We start from the raw sequence: 18,002 nt of genomic DNA on the forward strand, positions 1-18,002 counted from the left end.
CATGCATGGATGTAAATGATGGTGCATGTGGATGAAATTGTATCATGTTAGGCTGCTGCGACCTACGTGGTGAAATTTGACAGGTTGCATATCAAGTGATTGAAATTTTTCACATCATTTTAGCCCAAACCTGTATGATGAAATTGAATATGGCTGATGATAAAAAATTTCATTCCAATCATCATGTTCTTCCCCAAATAATTGTATGTGAGAACCAGAAGAGTTGGAAGTAAGTGTAAAATCCAATGAAAAATCATTTTGTGAAACCAATTGTCGTTTCATGGACTGGCTTACTCCAGTTATAACTGCATCTTGTGTGTGTAAATAACCCTTTAAGCACTTAATGAAACCCAGCATCTCATTGTTTCTTTTTTCAAGAATGAAAAGATTATGCTTCCACCCACCCAATATATTGCAGGAAGAAAATCTTTGGCTGTGCACAACAATGCACTTTTTATGCTAAATAACAAGCTGAAATTTAAAGCTTGATTTCAAATTTTAAAGTCCAAAATAACTGGCTGAGATTCATGTAATTGTACTCCCGGCATAAGGCTTTTGCTACGATGGGTTGAGGAAGTCTGTAATCCACACATCTACAAAGTTTGTTTTCAATTTGAAGTTTGAAACCCCTAATTGCAAGGAAAGGCTTCCATCAGTATATCTCGAGGGAACACATTAGACATCAGCGCTTCCAAGAGCATTTTTGGCTTCGTTAACACCAGTTTTTGGCCAAGTCATGCAAGAGTTGACACTAGTTTGGTGGGAAGAAATACAAAAGCAGCAACAGTGGCAAAATTTATTCCTTTCACGAAATGGGATCATAATTTAATTCCATGAATATAACTAAAGCAGGAGAGCTAGGGGCAGATCAGAATGGTCAAGGCCATACAAGAATGGTTCAAAAATTCATCACAAGGTCTACCTAGTAGGACCATGCATTCTACCAGCAGTGGGAAACCCCTTTGAAGTCATTTGATGGAATTTGAACCAAAAAGAGAGAAATCCTTTTTTCCTACATTTGTTGCCCCCATTGTAATTCACACCCATGGATAAAGACTGGAGTCTGGACATGAAAAATCAAATCGCCAAGGGAGAGGGAGAGTGAGAGAGATTGCTCTCTAAATTCTACATAAATGTATCTTATCAGCAAGAAATGGAAGCTACAGCACTTTCCCAGGAAAATTCTCAAAATACAAAACCCAAACAACCAAATCAGCTTCACCTTCCTCTTGTCAAATGGGTAGTTTGGATTCAATCAAAATGCCAGTGCTGGAGTTCTGAGAGAGTTCAACTGTCCAAGCTAAGTTAACAGTACCCCTACTGCTAATCATATTACATGATTACTCAAGAAGCAAATTTAATCAACTTTTGACTGCACAGCACTGCACTGCATGTATCCCTCAACAATTTTAGCCTCTTTAAAAGCCACATAAAATTCAACATGTACCCATGACTCTCTGAAGAGCTTGCTTAATCATCCCTGCAGAAGCAACTGCCACTCCTTTAAACTGCATCAAAATTCTGTAGCAGTCAAAACATTTTATGAACAAGGAAAAAAACAAAGTTCTGAAAATACTCTAAAGACTTCTTATTTAAGTAATCCAAAGACCAAACCTTTGATTTAATGGTCAGAATGAGAATGCCATCAAGAGTGGAAGATTGAACTGTGTAAGCATCTAAATTGAGGTTGTTTAGGGCATCTACTATATCAAGCAACAAACACTCCCTCGAAGGACATCTCATCTCGATCAGAACCTCCTTTTCATCCATGACAACCGTGAGATTGGCTGCTAAACCATCTTTTGATGAAGCCCAATCAAGCTCTTGCTCGCACATGTCAATGTCTGCAGCCTTCCTCTTGTTGATTGCAGCTTTTCTGTCATTTGCAATATCTGTGTCGCCATAGTTGTCAGATGTCCTCTCTACTACATCTGGGTGCTTCCTTCTTGCTGTTGCTTCATATTCTACCAACTCCCTGCATGATTCCAACTCTTCCACCCTTCTTTCAAGCTCTTTCAGATACTCTATTGTGTCATCTAGGATAGATGCTCTGTCACCCTGCAAGAGGAGCCACACAAGCAAATTAAATTTCTCACAATTGATATGTTTTTAACAGAAGCTTCATATGAATGTCAGTTCAAGTACCTTGCCAACAGGAACAACTAGGTTCTTTAGGATATGAAATTTTTCCTTCAGTTTCTCCCTTCTCCTCCTCTCAGACAGTACATGGTTTGCACCAATACCATCCTCTTCTACCATCCATAGCTCATGGCTAATCTTTTGTGCCGGATCACCATGCATCCACGCTACTTCAAACAGCATTTTCTTTAATATTTTCTGTGGTGTGCCAATCTGTGTTTTCAGAGGAGCCACCGGCCCTTCTCTCCAATTTATAAAGCTAGATTTGTGATTGTCACTGCTGCAAATGTGTGGATCTACAATCAAACTGCGTGGGTTCTTAAAAATGGCAGAAAGAGTCCTTGAGTAGTGCAAGTCATCAGTTCCAAGGTCCAGTGAGTTTAGTTTAGTGCCATTGCATTCTTGGAGTTCTTGAAAATGAATATTATCTATTTTCTCACCCTTGGGAGAAGAGACAACATTCAGAGGATTTGCAAGCGTTTGGGATATACAATCACTAGAATGCATGGAACCAATCATGCGGGTGCTGAAGTCATCATCCAAGAACTGCCAACTCTGGACTTGTGAAGCTCCGCCATTAACGCCATCCAGCATGAAGGAATCTTCAGTGAGCTGTGGAGCTCCGCATCCATTTGAGCTGTCCAGGGGAGATCCTGCTTCTAAATCTTCACGGATATTTGCATTAAATGCCTCAACCCCATCATGGGGCAACTTGATTTCTTCTTGAGGAATAAATGATGGAGGTAATATTCCAGGGGCTTCACTCTCTTGTTTCGGCTCAAATTCGGTTGCTGGCTCCAAAACCATGGAATCAACTTTCTCATGGCCAACACTGACAATTAGAGGGTCTTCCTCATTGTCTTCATTTTGAGGGCTGGCTGATGGCTCAATGCAATTGGGTCTTGGATACTCCAAGCAGCAAGTTTTAACTTGTTCGATGAGCCTAGGGTCCTCTGACACCTAAAAGATTACATATACAATAGAATATAATGAATCTCAAGAATGCTGACCAAACAGAAGTGGAAAATCTTGTAAGTAAAATTACCAGATCAGTCACACCCAGCTCAACCACGCCACCTAAAAATGGGAAGCATACTACAGTCTGCAAGTCAATTAACAGAAGTCAGTTATGTAATTTTCAACTGGAAGCTACTGAATGGAGTATTGGAAAAACAGTGACTAAACCAACCCATAAAGCTATTTCCCCAATCCTATTTCCACTATGATCTGGCCAATTTGGGATCATCCTCCAAGAAGATGGCATCCCCGTGCTGAAAAAGTTTGAATCATAAATGAATGCAAAAGAAAAGAAGGCCATAATACCTGGATAGATGCGCTCTAAGGATGGTGAAAGGTTCATGGACAGTCATCAAGTATTGAATAAAAACAAGAAAATGGAAAATTAGAGTTAGCTTGGCTGCCTTTGTAATCTTAAGAGAAGATTTGCATAAGATTAAAGTTATAAGCACAGAATAACAACCTTAGCTAGCAGAGAACGTTCAAATATTTTGCCATCTGCATCAGGGGCTCGACACAGCCAAATGGTGTGACCACTTTCCAACGCTCTTGCAGGCAACCTGGGCATGAGCAAGGAGAAAGCAATATAATTATTACTCCAATAGCATAAAGTTTTCATGTAAATCTAAGATGATCTCTCATGGGTGCAACTGTACCCATTAGAGTCATTAGCCCAGTTCTGATTCCAAAACTGATTCTGATTTTGCAGCATCAGGATTGATACACAAGTGAAGAAGAAAGTAAAGATGGAATTACTCTTATTTTGTTTGCAGTTTCAATAGTCCCATTAAATACATGTAGATTATTAAAACTGAAAGTTAATATAAACTGATTAGTTTAAAGCTAAGGTCAGAACAAAAAGAAGAATTAAATTAAAGCCAAATTCAGGGGCATGGAGGGGAGAAAATTACCCTTGTCCATGGTCAAATTTGAAGGACATGCAAACCAAGTAATACCACTCTGCATCTGTGAGATCTTCAGGAGACAGTGCTGCTGAAGGCCTCCTAGATTGTGGGTTGGCATCACCTGCTGACAGAGACTCATATAGTTCTCTTAACTGCTCACTCCTTTGCAAACCCATTTGATCAGCAATAAACTCCATGGGTTGCATTGTTTTCCTGGTCTTTATGTCTCCGTTATAGTACCCATCTCTCCATTCCAACACCCTAAAATAACCACATTCAAACCGCATGTAAAAGAGGTTAATGGATCAGAAGCTCACACCTCAGAAATGTGTCACAAACATCATCATAATAATAGTACATGAAAATAAATTAAAAACAATGTAGGAGAATGCTAGAAGGTGAAACAAGGAAATATGCAAACTAAGAGAAGGATTTTGGAAGGATTTTGCATCTTTCACAAGAAAATAAAATCCACCCCTTTTTGTGTCAATAATACTTGGCAAAGATAATTTGAGGCTTGAAAAAAAGAATCCAAGTACTAAGAAGTATTGAAGCTTTGAGTAAAATAGAGAAACCATTCGAGCAACACAAAACCATCAGTAACCCAAAAAAGGAAAAACTGAAGCCATCACTTTCAAAGTCCAAACTGAAGCCACAACTAAACAAAGATTGCAATCCAATTATGCAGGGAAAGTTTACTCGCACTAAATGTCGCCTAGAGAAGACTAAGAAGACCTTATTCAGAAACATACAAGAAGTTGTATAAACATCATCAGTTTTAAAAGAACCACTTCTACAAAAGTTCAACAACTTTTAAGGGATAAAATCCAAAGTAACTCGGTGAAATATGAGGCTTATTAATCTAGAAGAAGAGAAAAAGAAGAAAATAATTTTTAACATTCACTCGTTTGACCAACATTTTCATCAAGACCAACACAGGTACTACCCATTACGTCAATTCTCTAAGTGATAAGCAAAGCCAGTTGCACAAAACTAAGAAGGCAGAGCAAAAGGAGGGGATTCTAACTGAAAGATAAGAGGAGAAAAGGAAAAGATAATAAGCCAGAAAATTTTATACCCTCCACTTTTGATGGACCAGAAAATTGCATAGCTCCATTGGATGCTCCTAACAGCAAAAGCTAGCTGCTTTCTCAGGTGATTTTCTGGTACTCCTTCCTGGTTTTGGAGACCATTGGCCATCGCCCAGCACATAACACTGAAGCCCACTGAAAGATGGCGGAATCTCCCAACTCAAGGGAGAAAAAAAGACCCCTCTCCAAAAAAAAAAAAAGCAGTTCTGCGAGGCGGGTTCTCTATTCTGTGATTCACAACCTCACAAAGAGATCCCAGACAGATCTGTAAACTAGGTTTGATAATAATACACCATTAGAAAGATTGGTCAACAGTGAGATTTCTCTCGAGTCTGCCGTAGCACAAGTGGGTTTTCAGTCTACCAGTAAATAACAGGATGAGTGGTAAAAAGCGGTTGAAATCATGGGAAAAAGTAGCCCGAATCGTGTTCAGCAAAATCGAAGAAGCTCTTAAGCTAGACACACTGATAGTAGAAAAAGGGAAGTGGCTCCATGTTCTGGTTTGGAGTGTGTCAGCCAAAAAAGCAGCTTTTTACAAATTGAAAGGATAAGAATGAGAATTTTTTTTATCTCGGAGAGAGGATATGGATAATCGTCTTCTTCGAATTTGCTCTTGCCATTCCTACTCAAGAGCCAAGAGCGGAACCAAAAGGAAGGTCTAAGTCCAAATGTGGCTGAAAAACCCAGAAATGAATAGGTTTTTCACACCTCTTTATTGTGCTGAGAGCTTGGAAAAGCTAGCATTTCCATAGTTACAGCAACCCATTCTCGTTTGGAAGCTCACATAGACCAACCCCAACACATAAAGATTGTAAAATTCTTCTTTGGCTTCAAAAAATTGAAAAATCATTCCAACACATGGATCTGAGAAGGAAAAAAACAATTCAAATAGACCCACTCTCTGAGAAGTGGTTGTGTATTATTCCAGGACCAATAGAATCAACCCAACTCAAATGGTTCTAAAGGGTTGAGACAAGACCAATCTTTCAGGACAGAGCTTAAAATCAAATATGCTTTCTTTCAGTAAAAGATTCCAAAGGGAGAGTGAACTGAGAGAGAGCACTTCGTCTTGTTCTTAAGACTGAAACCCCACAAAGAAACTTAGGATAAGGGGTTGAATTTTAAAAGCAGGGAGAAAGAGGAATATTTTTAACACGATGCTTGGAATTTGGAGAACGAAAAGCCCTCAAAGAAGAATTGTGTGGAGGAAAAAAACAATTAGCCCAACAGAAAAACATGAAAAAGGAGGCTAAAAAGGCAGCTATAGTGCAATCTTATAAGTTGATTCACTGTAAGTTGAGTCTCCAAGATTAGTATCGGAGAAAAAGCAAAGAAGAAAAGTTGCAGAAGGGTACTGTTTTCAAGCTTCAGAATTAGTCCCTAGTGGTCACATGAGCATTATAAACTGAAAGATGGCAGACTGGCAGTGTTGTCACGGCACTCTTGATGATTGAACCTCAAGCGCTGGGAGGGGCTTGTTTGTTCTGGTTTCAATGCATTTATTTACAGATAGTTACAACTTTTATTGTTGGATTATTCGTCGCTGAAAGAAGAAAAATACAACAATACAGAAAATAGTACAATAAAGAAAGAAAGAGAAAGATGAAGAAAATTAATACGCCAGAGACAAAGAAGATCTAGACTCGAAAGAGAAAGCCATTGTGTATTATTTTACCAATTTGTATGGTTTTTACTTTTTGCTTCGTTCCAAAATGATTCATTCCCAATTTTCTGGATGTAACTGTATTTTCCCCCCCAAACATTCAGACCCGTCACAAGCACTTGGGCGTATAGGTGCTGGTGTGAACATCCTTTCCACCCAATTTTTTATGCCCCTATTATCGGGTTTTACTTCAGTGCTGCTTACGGGGAGATTCAAATCTCGACTGTCCGTTTTATAAGTGGGTAGAAAGCAAAATGGATGATCGAGATCGGATTTCAATCTTGACCGTAAACAGTATTTGTTGTGCATTTAATGCACATCATTCAAGTTCAACATTCCGTTCTCCCCCTTTGACATAAGACTTAAACTTACCCATATTAGCCCTTTGTGAGAAGGGGAGGATGGGGGCACGGCCAGATTAGGTGGAGAGGATTTGGAATCCTAGGCAAATGGGATAGAAAGAGAGGGGAGAAGGTGTTAAAGGACAGAGGTTCAAATGCAAGACCTCGCTTGAACTTAATGTCTCTACCTATGAAGTTGCCATGATTATGCTAAAAACACATCCAAACTTCCAGTATAGTGGTGGCAGTATGAAGAAAGTCTTAGATCCAAATCTTTGTGATATAGTGGTCACAGTTTCTTATATAGAGATAGTAGTATCAAAAAAGTTTTGGGTCCAAACCTCCATCTTGATCTGAAAATAAAAAATTCTCAATTTCACCCCTTCCCATTTTCTATTTCAAAGATTCTCTATCTTATTGGAGAAAATTTTAAGGATAAAAACAATAGATAGAAATGTCATTATGCCTCCATAATGTCAAATCCTGACTCCACCCCTGAAATGACACCAATCGAACTACTTGAGTGGCAGATACAAATGATTTAAAAGATCGCACTTGAAAAATAGACCAAAGATCTTTAAACAAATCATATAAAAAAGCACACTAATGAGATACAGTAAATGGTACCATATAAAATAATCATGGGGTAAAATACATTATCATTTAAGTGTTTGATCTCCTTTCTTGGAAGGATTGTTTTTCTTTTTATAGTCAGAGAGTTAGGTTCTTAAAAGGACCATTTGAGTAAATAAATAAATAAAACAAGGTCTATGGTTGCCAACATTTTATTTGTTATACCATTATGAGTGAGGCAAGACACTAAGGACGAAAATGTGAAATGTCACCATACATCAAACATGCCAAACATTTGCATTTATTAAACTATTAATGAGACTACCATTACCACATTAATGGAGTTTGGTCTAAAACTTGTTTTCTGGTTTTGGGTGTGAAATGTCACTGGCCGTGTTACTTAATTCATCACATAACCATCATAAAAAAGTCTACATTCAGAGATTTGCTCCTAAAACTAATCTTCTTTGAATAAAATTCCTTTCTCTTTTTCATTTTGGTTCATTCATCTATAAGGTATTGGTCACCATCGATATTGATATCTATCTGCATCAATCATATTACTGACATTGATATGAATTATACTTGGTAGTTTCATTCATAAAAGAAAAGGAAAAAAACACTTCCCGTGAGGCTTCTGTGTTGAGAAAAAAAGGGAGTGGAGTTCACAACTTCACATATGTATTACATATAGTCAAGCTCAGGAGTCTGAAAAATGAAAACTAACCACTTTCCATTTGCCATTTCAATGAGAGAACCTTAGTTTCAACTTTGGTTGGCTATTGAACAGCCAAAAACCCACTTTTCTTTTCTTTTTAGGGACAGGATAGAGCAGACATCATGAGAATAAGACCAGAATTCACAAAATAAAGATGATGGATGCATCTATATCCTTGTATGTCTTTTTTTTATTTGGCTTCTCTTTTGGAGTGAATCATTTAATGAATGCCCAATGAATATAGGATATAATTATGTATAATATTTCAATCTAATGGTATTTATTGAATTTGCTAGATCTCTTAAATTATAAAAATTTTACATGGCTGAATTTTATAATTTACTGAGCACCATTGTAGTCTGGAGAACTCCTCCAAGGAGAGGATTCAGATTCATGTCTTTCTTTGGATGAACCACATATTTTGGCAAGAAGCTATAGATCTCAGATTCATAGTTGTGTCAATTGCTTCAAAGGAAACTTGTACGTGAATGCACCAGTTTGATTTCTAAATAACATCCACTAGAACCCTGTTGTTCTAGAAAAGGGCTATACTTCCGGCGTGGTTATGTGGCGGTGTGAGGATGAAGTGATGAAAACAAAGATACAAACACTTTTTTATTTTAATTCCGAAATAAAAATCAAACTAGGGTGATGTCGTCTGATTAAAGCATGCAGCTCCTTACGTGTTGAAGGATGACCAATATCTCGACAATTTAGACGTAGAGCTTTCATGATGCAAAAGACGTCAAAGTACAATCAAGTAGATGAACTTCCTTTGTTATCTATCGAGGTGAAATAATGTCAAAAGTAAACACAGATGCAAGCAGAGTCAACTATCTAAGGTCGCGCTCCAAGATTGCTGAAATAAGACAGTAATGTGGAATTTCTTTCAAAAGACACAGAGGGATCCACTATGGATGAACACACCCCACCACATACACAGATAGGGCATTCTCCACTGGACCAAATCTGACGCTGAAAGAATTCCTCGATGCTATACAATATTCGAAAGTATTGCAAAGTAACCAAAACGAGCCAGATCGCTTGCCAGTGCTTAGGATGTCTTGTAATTAGCTACTCTATTGTGCAAGTGGTTGATATATTTTATCTACAACATGATGGTGGTGGGCCTAACGTATATCTCACTAAATGTCTCATCTTTGGCATATTGTACTAACATTCAGAAGTTGATCTATTCTCAATACTATTAATAATATTGATAGAAAAATATGAGTGGAACACAGACCTATATGAATAGAGGAACAAAACCTGCAAACCTCAGTACTTCCATAAGAAGACATCTTTTTTTCAATGAAAATTCAATGGTGAATCAATCTTTTGTAAATGCCATTGGATATATATGAATCTAGTAATCTAGTATTTTATCTGTTCTCTAAGTCATAAATTAAATTTTCTTGGTTTTCGTTTTTTGTTATTTTGCCAATGAATGCCAACACTGGGTGGTGCACCATCCTTTCTTTCCTTTGCCAGATCCATCTTTTTCATCATAGCCGCCATTGTATTGTCCTTATTCAAATACTATTCAAATACTATGTAAATTAACTCATTCATGTCATGAGACATCTACATACATTTCTACCCAAAAAAAATAAAAAAATATATATATTAAAACATGTCATTTTCATTTTAATGAGAAGATGGTTTTGCTCTTGTCATTCTTGTAGTCAACTTGTACATAATTTTATAGAATATTTGATGTGTAAATAAATAAATTAAAACCTTAGCAAGCTCACGTTGCTGCCTCGATTAAAGCTAGCTTCTCCTAGCTAGGCTTTATTTTATAATAGCCGACGTACAAATTAGGTTGGGAGACAAGGGATCAACTTTTTTTAATTCAATTTTAAAAAAAATTCGATGTCGGATATTCCCTAATTAGCTTGCGTTTGGTTTGTTGCAAAGGAGAGGTGGGAAAATGATAGTGAAAAAAAACATATATGAGCCTCATGTGTATGTAATTGGGGCGAGAGATAAGGAGGGAAAAAAATTTGTAGAAAAATGTTAAATATGAGTTTTATTTATTATCATTTTTTTAATATTTTGTAGGGTTTTGAAAAAACATGAAGTGAAAAAGTTAGCTGCAAACTTTACTAGACAAGCTTTCTAAAATTAAGGAACTTGTCTCCAGATTTTCTATCCCATCAACCAAACAAACCATACTTTTGAGATTTAATGAAAAATTTTGTTTTTTCAAATGTTTTATAACCTCACCTTTATTTTAGCAAGCAAAAACAAATACAGCGTAAAGTGTTAAAACTCTTTAATCTATATCCATTTTAATTGGAGTGTTATACATTTAAGATTGTCATACAACAAAACCTAGGATAAGAACAAAAGAGGGGAACCCACATTTGTATAATAATATGAAATAAAATGGTTAAAATCACTGCAGACTTGGTGTAGAACCCACATTTGATTATTAACATAAAAGAAAAGGGTTAGACCCTCAGTGGCTTGGGTCTTACACGAACTCCACTCAAATTTGTGGGTTTGCTCGTGTTTAGGAAGAATATCTCCCAAGAAGTGCTCAATGAGCTCTCTAAGTGTGCCATGTGGATTATATTGATTCAACAGTTAAGATTAAAAAAAATTATATTTATCCGGACTGAACCCACAAACCCAAAAATCCGAGTTGATGACCTGTCTTCTTCGTTTTCATCTTTCTCTTTGCTAAGCCTGCAAAAGTGAAAGATTCCAGGCTTTCTCCACCCCTAGAAAACCTTCAAGAAACCTATTTCAGCCTTGCTGAATTTTAATTGTGGATAAAATTGGTGTAAATTTCTAGAGTTTTGTTCTTCCCATTTTCTCGCTACATTTGCGCCTCTCCTACAGTTTGTAGACTCTGCATACACATACATATTAATTACCGTTGCTTACTTCAATGACCCATTTAATTCATGTCAACCAAGATTAACACTCCCACCAAAATTGAAATGAACACAAACGAATAGTCAGTTTGTCAACAATAACAAAAAGAAATTGGGGGATCCCTCGTTGTCACTAAAAAAAGTCTTGCAAAATGGAGATTATTTCCTAATCAACACGCCCTCATCAAAGAAATAGAAGGTGATCTAAGTTCATCTAAAACCTCTTTAATCTTGCTGTCTCTATATAAAAGATTGCTACTTGTATCATAAACATGCCGACAATCTTTACATATATCAACAAATAACAATTAAGAAGACTTGCCTGCCTGATGGGATCAGATTTGTTTTCACTTGACCTTTATTTCTCTCTCATTTATAATGCGATTTTGAAAATTTATGATGGAATTGAGCCTTGTTGACTTTTGATAATTAAATATATATTTTTTTTGATAATGATGATTAAATATTATAAATTGACAAAATTTTCAAATAACCAAACAAATATATCAAACAAACAACCAATCGAAACCCAAAATAAATAAATGGAGAAATGTAATGATACAGACGAAAACAAAAAAAGCCATAAACTTTTATGGCCCCTTGAGATTTGTCCTTACATCCTTAATATAAATCAAACCTTACCTAACTTTTCATATAAAATCAAACCTTAGCACGTGACACGTTTGGTTTCATGTGCTTGTCACTTTGATTTATTAATATGACTTGTGGCCTTTGATGTTATTGGAGTACGTAAAAAAAATTCTTTGATATGTAAACTTGTAAAGTTTATTGCAACAAAGGACAATTTTAAGTAATTGTGCACTCAACTCGAGCATGATAGCATGTGACCTAAAAGGTGTTGAAAACCATGTCAGTCGTTACTCGTTAGGGTTTCTTTCATTTTTTTTTTTCTTTCTTTTTTTCTTTTCTTCTTTCTTGGTAGAAGAAGTTAAGCTTCATTTGATTAATTTTTCTAATCCCTATTTTGTTGTTATTGTTGTTAGTGATGTAAGGAAGCTGTTCAAAATTTCACTAGTTTCTCCAATCCTTGTTTTGTTGTTAACATCATTACGGCAACTCATGATTTTACTCTAAACAATTCAAATGTCAGAAAGTCTTCGAAATTATTTGGATGCTGTGTAATTAATGTGCAGTACTTGATACACAGAACCTGCAGCGAGGTTTCAACCGTTCACTTTTGAAAAATGTGTTTTCACACTTTTGAGAAACGGACGGTCGAGATTTCGATAGTTCGTAGCATAGGGCTGCGCATTAATTATGCAACACTGAAGTCAAGCCTGAAAGTTTTAGTCTTCTGTGGTTTTATTTAGCTGCTTGAAATATGAGAAATTTATGCACCAAGAAGAAAAAGAAAAAAATCTTCCAATACAGCATTTGAGTTATTTCACAAGAAATTAAATCAAAGTTTCATTGTTTTGAATAAATCTCAATTCCACTAAAAAATCAAAAGAGTAGAACTTAAGTTGTAGTAGATGAGTGACTTTGGGCAACCGAAGTCTTATTGCTTCTTTTTGTTCTCTTGTTTTTTCTTCTCTTGCGGCAACATACAGCGTGACACTCAAAAAGAAAGCCAAACTAGAAAAACAAAACTCTTTAACTACTGTCGCGACTTCTTGCTTCAAAACAAGATAATCAATTCCATTGGAATTTATTTCCAAAATATTATATCAATAATCAATCCCATTGAAAATTCAAATTTAGACTTGAAGATATGTGGGTTTGGCCCCACTAACAAAGATCAATGTCTTGTAATATAAGATCCAAGAGTTCTCCACGGCTAAACTCGATTTATATAAAATAGTTATCCCATGTACAAAAAATTACCAATTAGGAAAAAAAACATATTTTATATTATATTTTAATAATAATATATTTTACAGGTAAATTTTAATTTGTTAAAATCAAAAGTAAATGGATCCAAAGAAAATTAAAATTTTTTTTTTGGGTAACCAATAAAACTTTCATATGCACCATCCAACCACTTGATCAGAAGATGAAAGTACCATCATACATAACATGAGAAGATATAATTATTACTCCAAAGAAGAGACAATTTTACCTGGTTCTCTGCACATTTCCATATTCATGCTAAAACTAACAAAAAAAAAAGACAAAATGAACTCTGAATAATCTGCACAGAAGTCTGGAATCTTTGCTGAAGAAATAAATAATAAATTTTGTTTTTTTTTTAATTAATAGTGATGAAGGTCATGAAACCAAAGATAATTCCTCAAGATTACTGGATCTTGCTTCAGTCCTGCGGATTAAATACACAAGACCGTCATGTGATATTTTTAAGTCCGTCTGATCAAAACTCGACTGAAATTTCGGATCTGACAATCTAAAATTTTGTTTGACTGTCATGTACAATTAATGCGCATATGACTTAAAGTAAATTCGAAGAGTACTATGTAGGCATGTGTTGTCTGTCCTCTCCACATACCACAGTGGAGGGAACCTAGCTTGTCCTTTCATGAGAGATCACGAGATCACTATCCCCTCTTTTGTTCATTATTCCATATGTTCATCTCACAACATATATATTAAACAAAGAAGTAAATAAAAAAGAAAACTTCACTACATATAAGAATGCATGATCATGAGAATTTGACTTGATAAAATTTATTAGTTCATATAAAGTAATGAAGTTTATTAATGTGTGTGGTCCTATTTATAAGCATACAAATTAGTCATTTTGTTTTTTCATTTAATCGAACTTAGTTAGAATCTTAATTTTTTACTCCTACAAGTAGGGAATTGTGCTCCCTGTGTATATAAACATTTAAGAGAAGGGCACAATTCTAAACACTAATAAGATAGACTAGAGATAGATTACCTTCTTAAATATACAGTAGAAAGATGAAAGATCTCAACTCAACCAAATATGTGATAGGTTTCGTTAGAGAAGGGGACAAAGAAAAAAACAAAGATAAAGACAAAAACTTTGCAACCTATAATTTTTTTTTTTCAAACAAAAATAAAGATTTGTTCCTCGCAATCTCCTCCCAAACCCCATGAAAGAGGGGGAAAATTAATGAAAATAAGTTAAAAACCAAAAATTTATACAAAAATACTAATTTTTTTTGCCGGTTTTTAGGCTTGCGATATCTTCCTCCTTCATTCATAAATTATTTTATAAAATATTTAAAAGATACGTTTCACGAATTGTGTTTTAAAGTTAAGATATGGAGATAATATTAAAAATATACATATAAAAAAGCTAATGAACTAACCGTGTTAATAATAATAAAGGGTTTGACTGATAAATTGAATAACTCTAGAAATGATTACATGAATTTTTAGAGCAATTCAAGGGATGGGACTAAAAATTTTCATGATTTTTTAAAACCATAAGAAGTTTGTGTGACCCTCGATGACGGCGTGCATATGAAAAATGTCACCTTCTTACATGCTTTTAGTTAATAAATATTGAATTCATTATAAGAGTGGTCCCATATGTAAACACATGAACTGTGTCACCTGCTCACATTCTTTTTCCCAAATAAGAAATAAAGGATTTATCAGAAGAAAAGCTGAAGAAGGAATATTTCTATGTATTTCAACATCTAATAATGCAAGTATAGTAACTGGATATACTTTTCCATATATAAATGAAGAAGAATATGGAAAGTTTAGGTTCTTGCAATTTTTGATATGTTTGCCAAAATTGCTTTTCATAGTATAGTAGTTTGGTAGACTAGTGACCTATACACCACAAGAGTTTTCAATCTAAGTTTAAGATCACTTCACCATACAGTGCTCCCCTAATTTTTTTGAATCACATATTCTATGTAGGGTCCAGTTTGAATATAATAAAAACATCATTAATAAATTTCATATGGGCCCCACACAGGATGTGTAGTCTCGACAGAGAGGTCATCGGAATTCTTTCATTCATCACCTAAGTAGCCATCAAATTACTTCTTTTGGATAAAAGTGAATTACATGTTAGGGTTATTGCCTCGTCTAAAATCCATTGTATATAGAAAAGCAATTGGCTTAATCCATGTTTTCGGCATCTCACTTATGATTGCTCGAAAGCTCATTTTATTAAGAGTTTTTTATGGCGCCCACTTAAGTCGGGCCTCAATTCGGGATTGTTCACTAAAGTGACAATATATAAAACTGCCAACAATCCATTTTTTTTTCAAAATATAAAAAAAACCACTGTTAACTTTTTTTTCTTTATTTATTCAAATTTTAATAATTAATGGGCCAAAATATCATCATATGGGTAAATTATCTAGAGATTTCTCTTTCATTCAAGTTATAATTTATCCAAGAGGATCATCCTATTATTGGTGGCGTGATTTGTGAATGTACTGTATCCCTTTTTGACCAATATTCTTTTCCAAATCAAATTCAAACTTAAAAATTGAATCTCTAATTTCAGAATCTCCACTAAATTTCTTAGAAACTTAGTTGAACTAGATCCCTTAAGTGATCCAACCAGATGGGTGAGGAGCTTCTCCCTTCACCCATATCTTTTCCCAAAATTCCACCCCCTCTCCTCCGAAAAATCCAGAATCGGATGATTCAGCTCAAACACCGCTCGAATCCAAATCCGAATTTGAATAGAGCAGAAATTTAGAGATGGCATCCGAATTCAAATCTGAAACTTTATCGAATATTTAATAATAATCCGATCCAATAAGCTATCCGATTATTGATTGGTGATTGTCATTTTTTTTTTTTTTATTTCTAATTACCGATTACCGATTTTCGAATCTGAGTATCGGCTTTTTCTACTTCTTCTTCCAAGCGCAGGATAACCCCAAAGGGTTGTGGGTTTTTTCTACCAATTGGGGCCCTTCCTTCACCACCCCCATGGGGATGGTCTACGGGTTCATAACTACTCATCTTAGTACAAGACACTTGCCTAGCCAACACTTAGATCCGGCTCTACCCAAACTTTTCTAGTTTACCCCAACATTAGCCACCTGTCCAAATGTTGCTAAGCAGTTTTTGAGTATCAGCCATTTTTAAGAGAAAGAATGTTTAATGCTTTACTCTAACAGGATAATTTCCAATTTCTGATTATCCAGTTACCGATTATTGGTTTCCAAATCTGATTATCATCAATTTTTAGAGAAAAAAATGTTGAATACTTTAACTATATCCAGGTATGATCCTATCCGATGAGCAATTATCTGAATTCGAATATGGTTGCTTATCAGACGGATACAAATATTTTCTAGTTAGAAAGTTTTCGGATACGGACACCTTTAAACGAATACGAATGTGTATTTAGAGGCATATTTTGACTATCCATTTACAGGTCTACGCGCTATAAGGTGGGGAAGTAAACTCAAAACTATTAGATGTATCTGGAAAAATCAACCAGAATAACTAAACCAAAAAGAACACCCGATCACAATTTTGGGCTTGTGATGAAGATGAAAACTTGTTTGCTTGGTTACCAAGGTTAAGTTGCCAGACTCAAATTTTATCTTGTGAATTTGGTGAGTAAGAAGCACTTTACTGAGGATTTATGGGCCAACACCACAGTTGGGGTTCTATATGGGCCAGGCTGGCTGTCCCTATACCGTATTGCCCAATTACAAGAGCTTATCTTGTTTTAAATGGGATGAACGATCTTTTTGTGCACATCTGTCTGGTTATACACGAACAAGATCTGGCGGAGTTGAGATGTGCCGGTGGTAACCGAAACTTTCTTTAAGGTATTTAAACGCCCCAAATAGTGCACACGAGTTCTAAGTGCGTTTTCACTCTTAAAATCAATCAACCCCTGCATCATAGACGGTGCACTCCGTAATTGATGGACTAAGGGATCCATAAAACTACATTCACCAATTCATTTTGACAACAAGGGTTAAAGGAAAAAATATTTTAAAACAATGTTTGCCTTAAACAAACAACCCCTCCTATGCACCTTTATATAGGAGAGTAATGGACATCACTTAGATATGTTTCCAAAAGACATGTCTCTCCTTTAAAACTTGCCTTTCATAAGAGACACCTAATGGCCACTTAGGTGTCTTTTAGGAAAAGACCTAATCATACGCAAAATGAAAATTTAAAATTTAAAATAAATCCATAAAAACTACAACGTGAGTCACATCAAAGGATTATGATTAAATTAATTATGAACACAACTAGATACCCACGAGGCAACACCGTGAAAACCCTGATCTCTTTCATCTTAATCGACGATCAAACTTTACAATCCTTGTGATAAAATAGAATAAAATAAAACTTCAATACATATAAAAAGCACGTGCATGAGAATTTGACTTGATAAAATTTGTCAACTCATAGAAAGTTGTGAAGTTTATTAATGTATGTGGTCCTATATATAGAGTGTGGGTCTTCTCCCCTGACTGGGAACACTATGTGCTCCCTCAACGGCTTTACAACTACAAATTATGTGGAGCCCATAAATAAATAAATAAATAAATAAATAAATAAATAAATATATATATATATATATATATATATATATATATATATATATATATATATATATATATAAACACCCCCCGATATCACACCCCCAAAAAAAAAAAACCCCCCCATTTTTCCACTAAACATTTCTAAGACCCCAAATTACCGCAAACATAATCCTAAATTACCCTCAATTAAGATAAGTTGGAAATAAAACACCTAGAAACCTAAATTACAACCCCAA

The 18,002-nt window shown here is 35.3% G+C and overlaps 1 protein-coding gene across 1 annotated transcript; it reads right to left on the bottom strand.

Annotated features, from left to right (window-relative positions):
• Positions 1 to 741: 741 nt before the first annotated feature.
• LOC149013841 (transcription factor EGL1-like) lies at positions 742 to 6,649 on the bottom strand. Its single transcript, XM_089158236.1, has 8 exons — positions 5,140 to 6,649; positions 4,068 to 4,322; positions 3,620 to 3,716; positions 3,463 to 3,477; positions 3,185 to 3,241; positions 2,146 to 3,099; positions 1,615 to 2,058; positions 742 to 1,508 (listed from the first exon to the last, which is right to left on the bottom strand). Exons 1-8 carry the CDS (start codon positions 5,271 to 5,273, stop codon positions 1,437 to 1,439), a joined length of 2,028 nt encoding a protein of 675 aa, XP_089014362.1. The 5' UTR covers positions 5,274 to 6,649; the 3' UTR covers positions 742 to 1,436.
• Positions 6,650 to 18,002: the final 11,353 nt, after the last annotated feature.

Source organism: Hakea prostrata, chromosome 6 (assembly GCF_041222555.1).
Source record: "Hakea prostrata isolate BN-2017 chromosome 6, UWA_Hpros_2, whole genome shotgun sequence".
NCBI lineage: Eukaryota > Viridiplantae > Streptophyta > Magnoliopsida > Proteales > Proteaceae > Hakea > Hakea prostrata.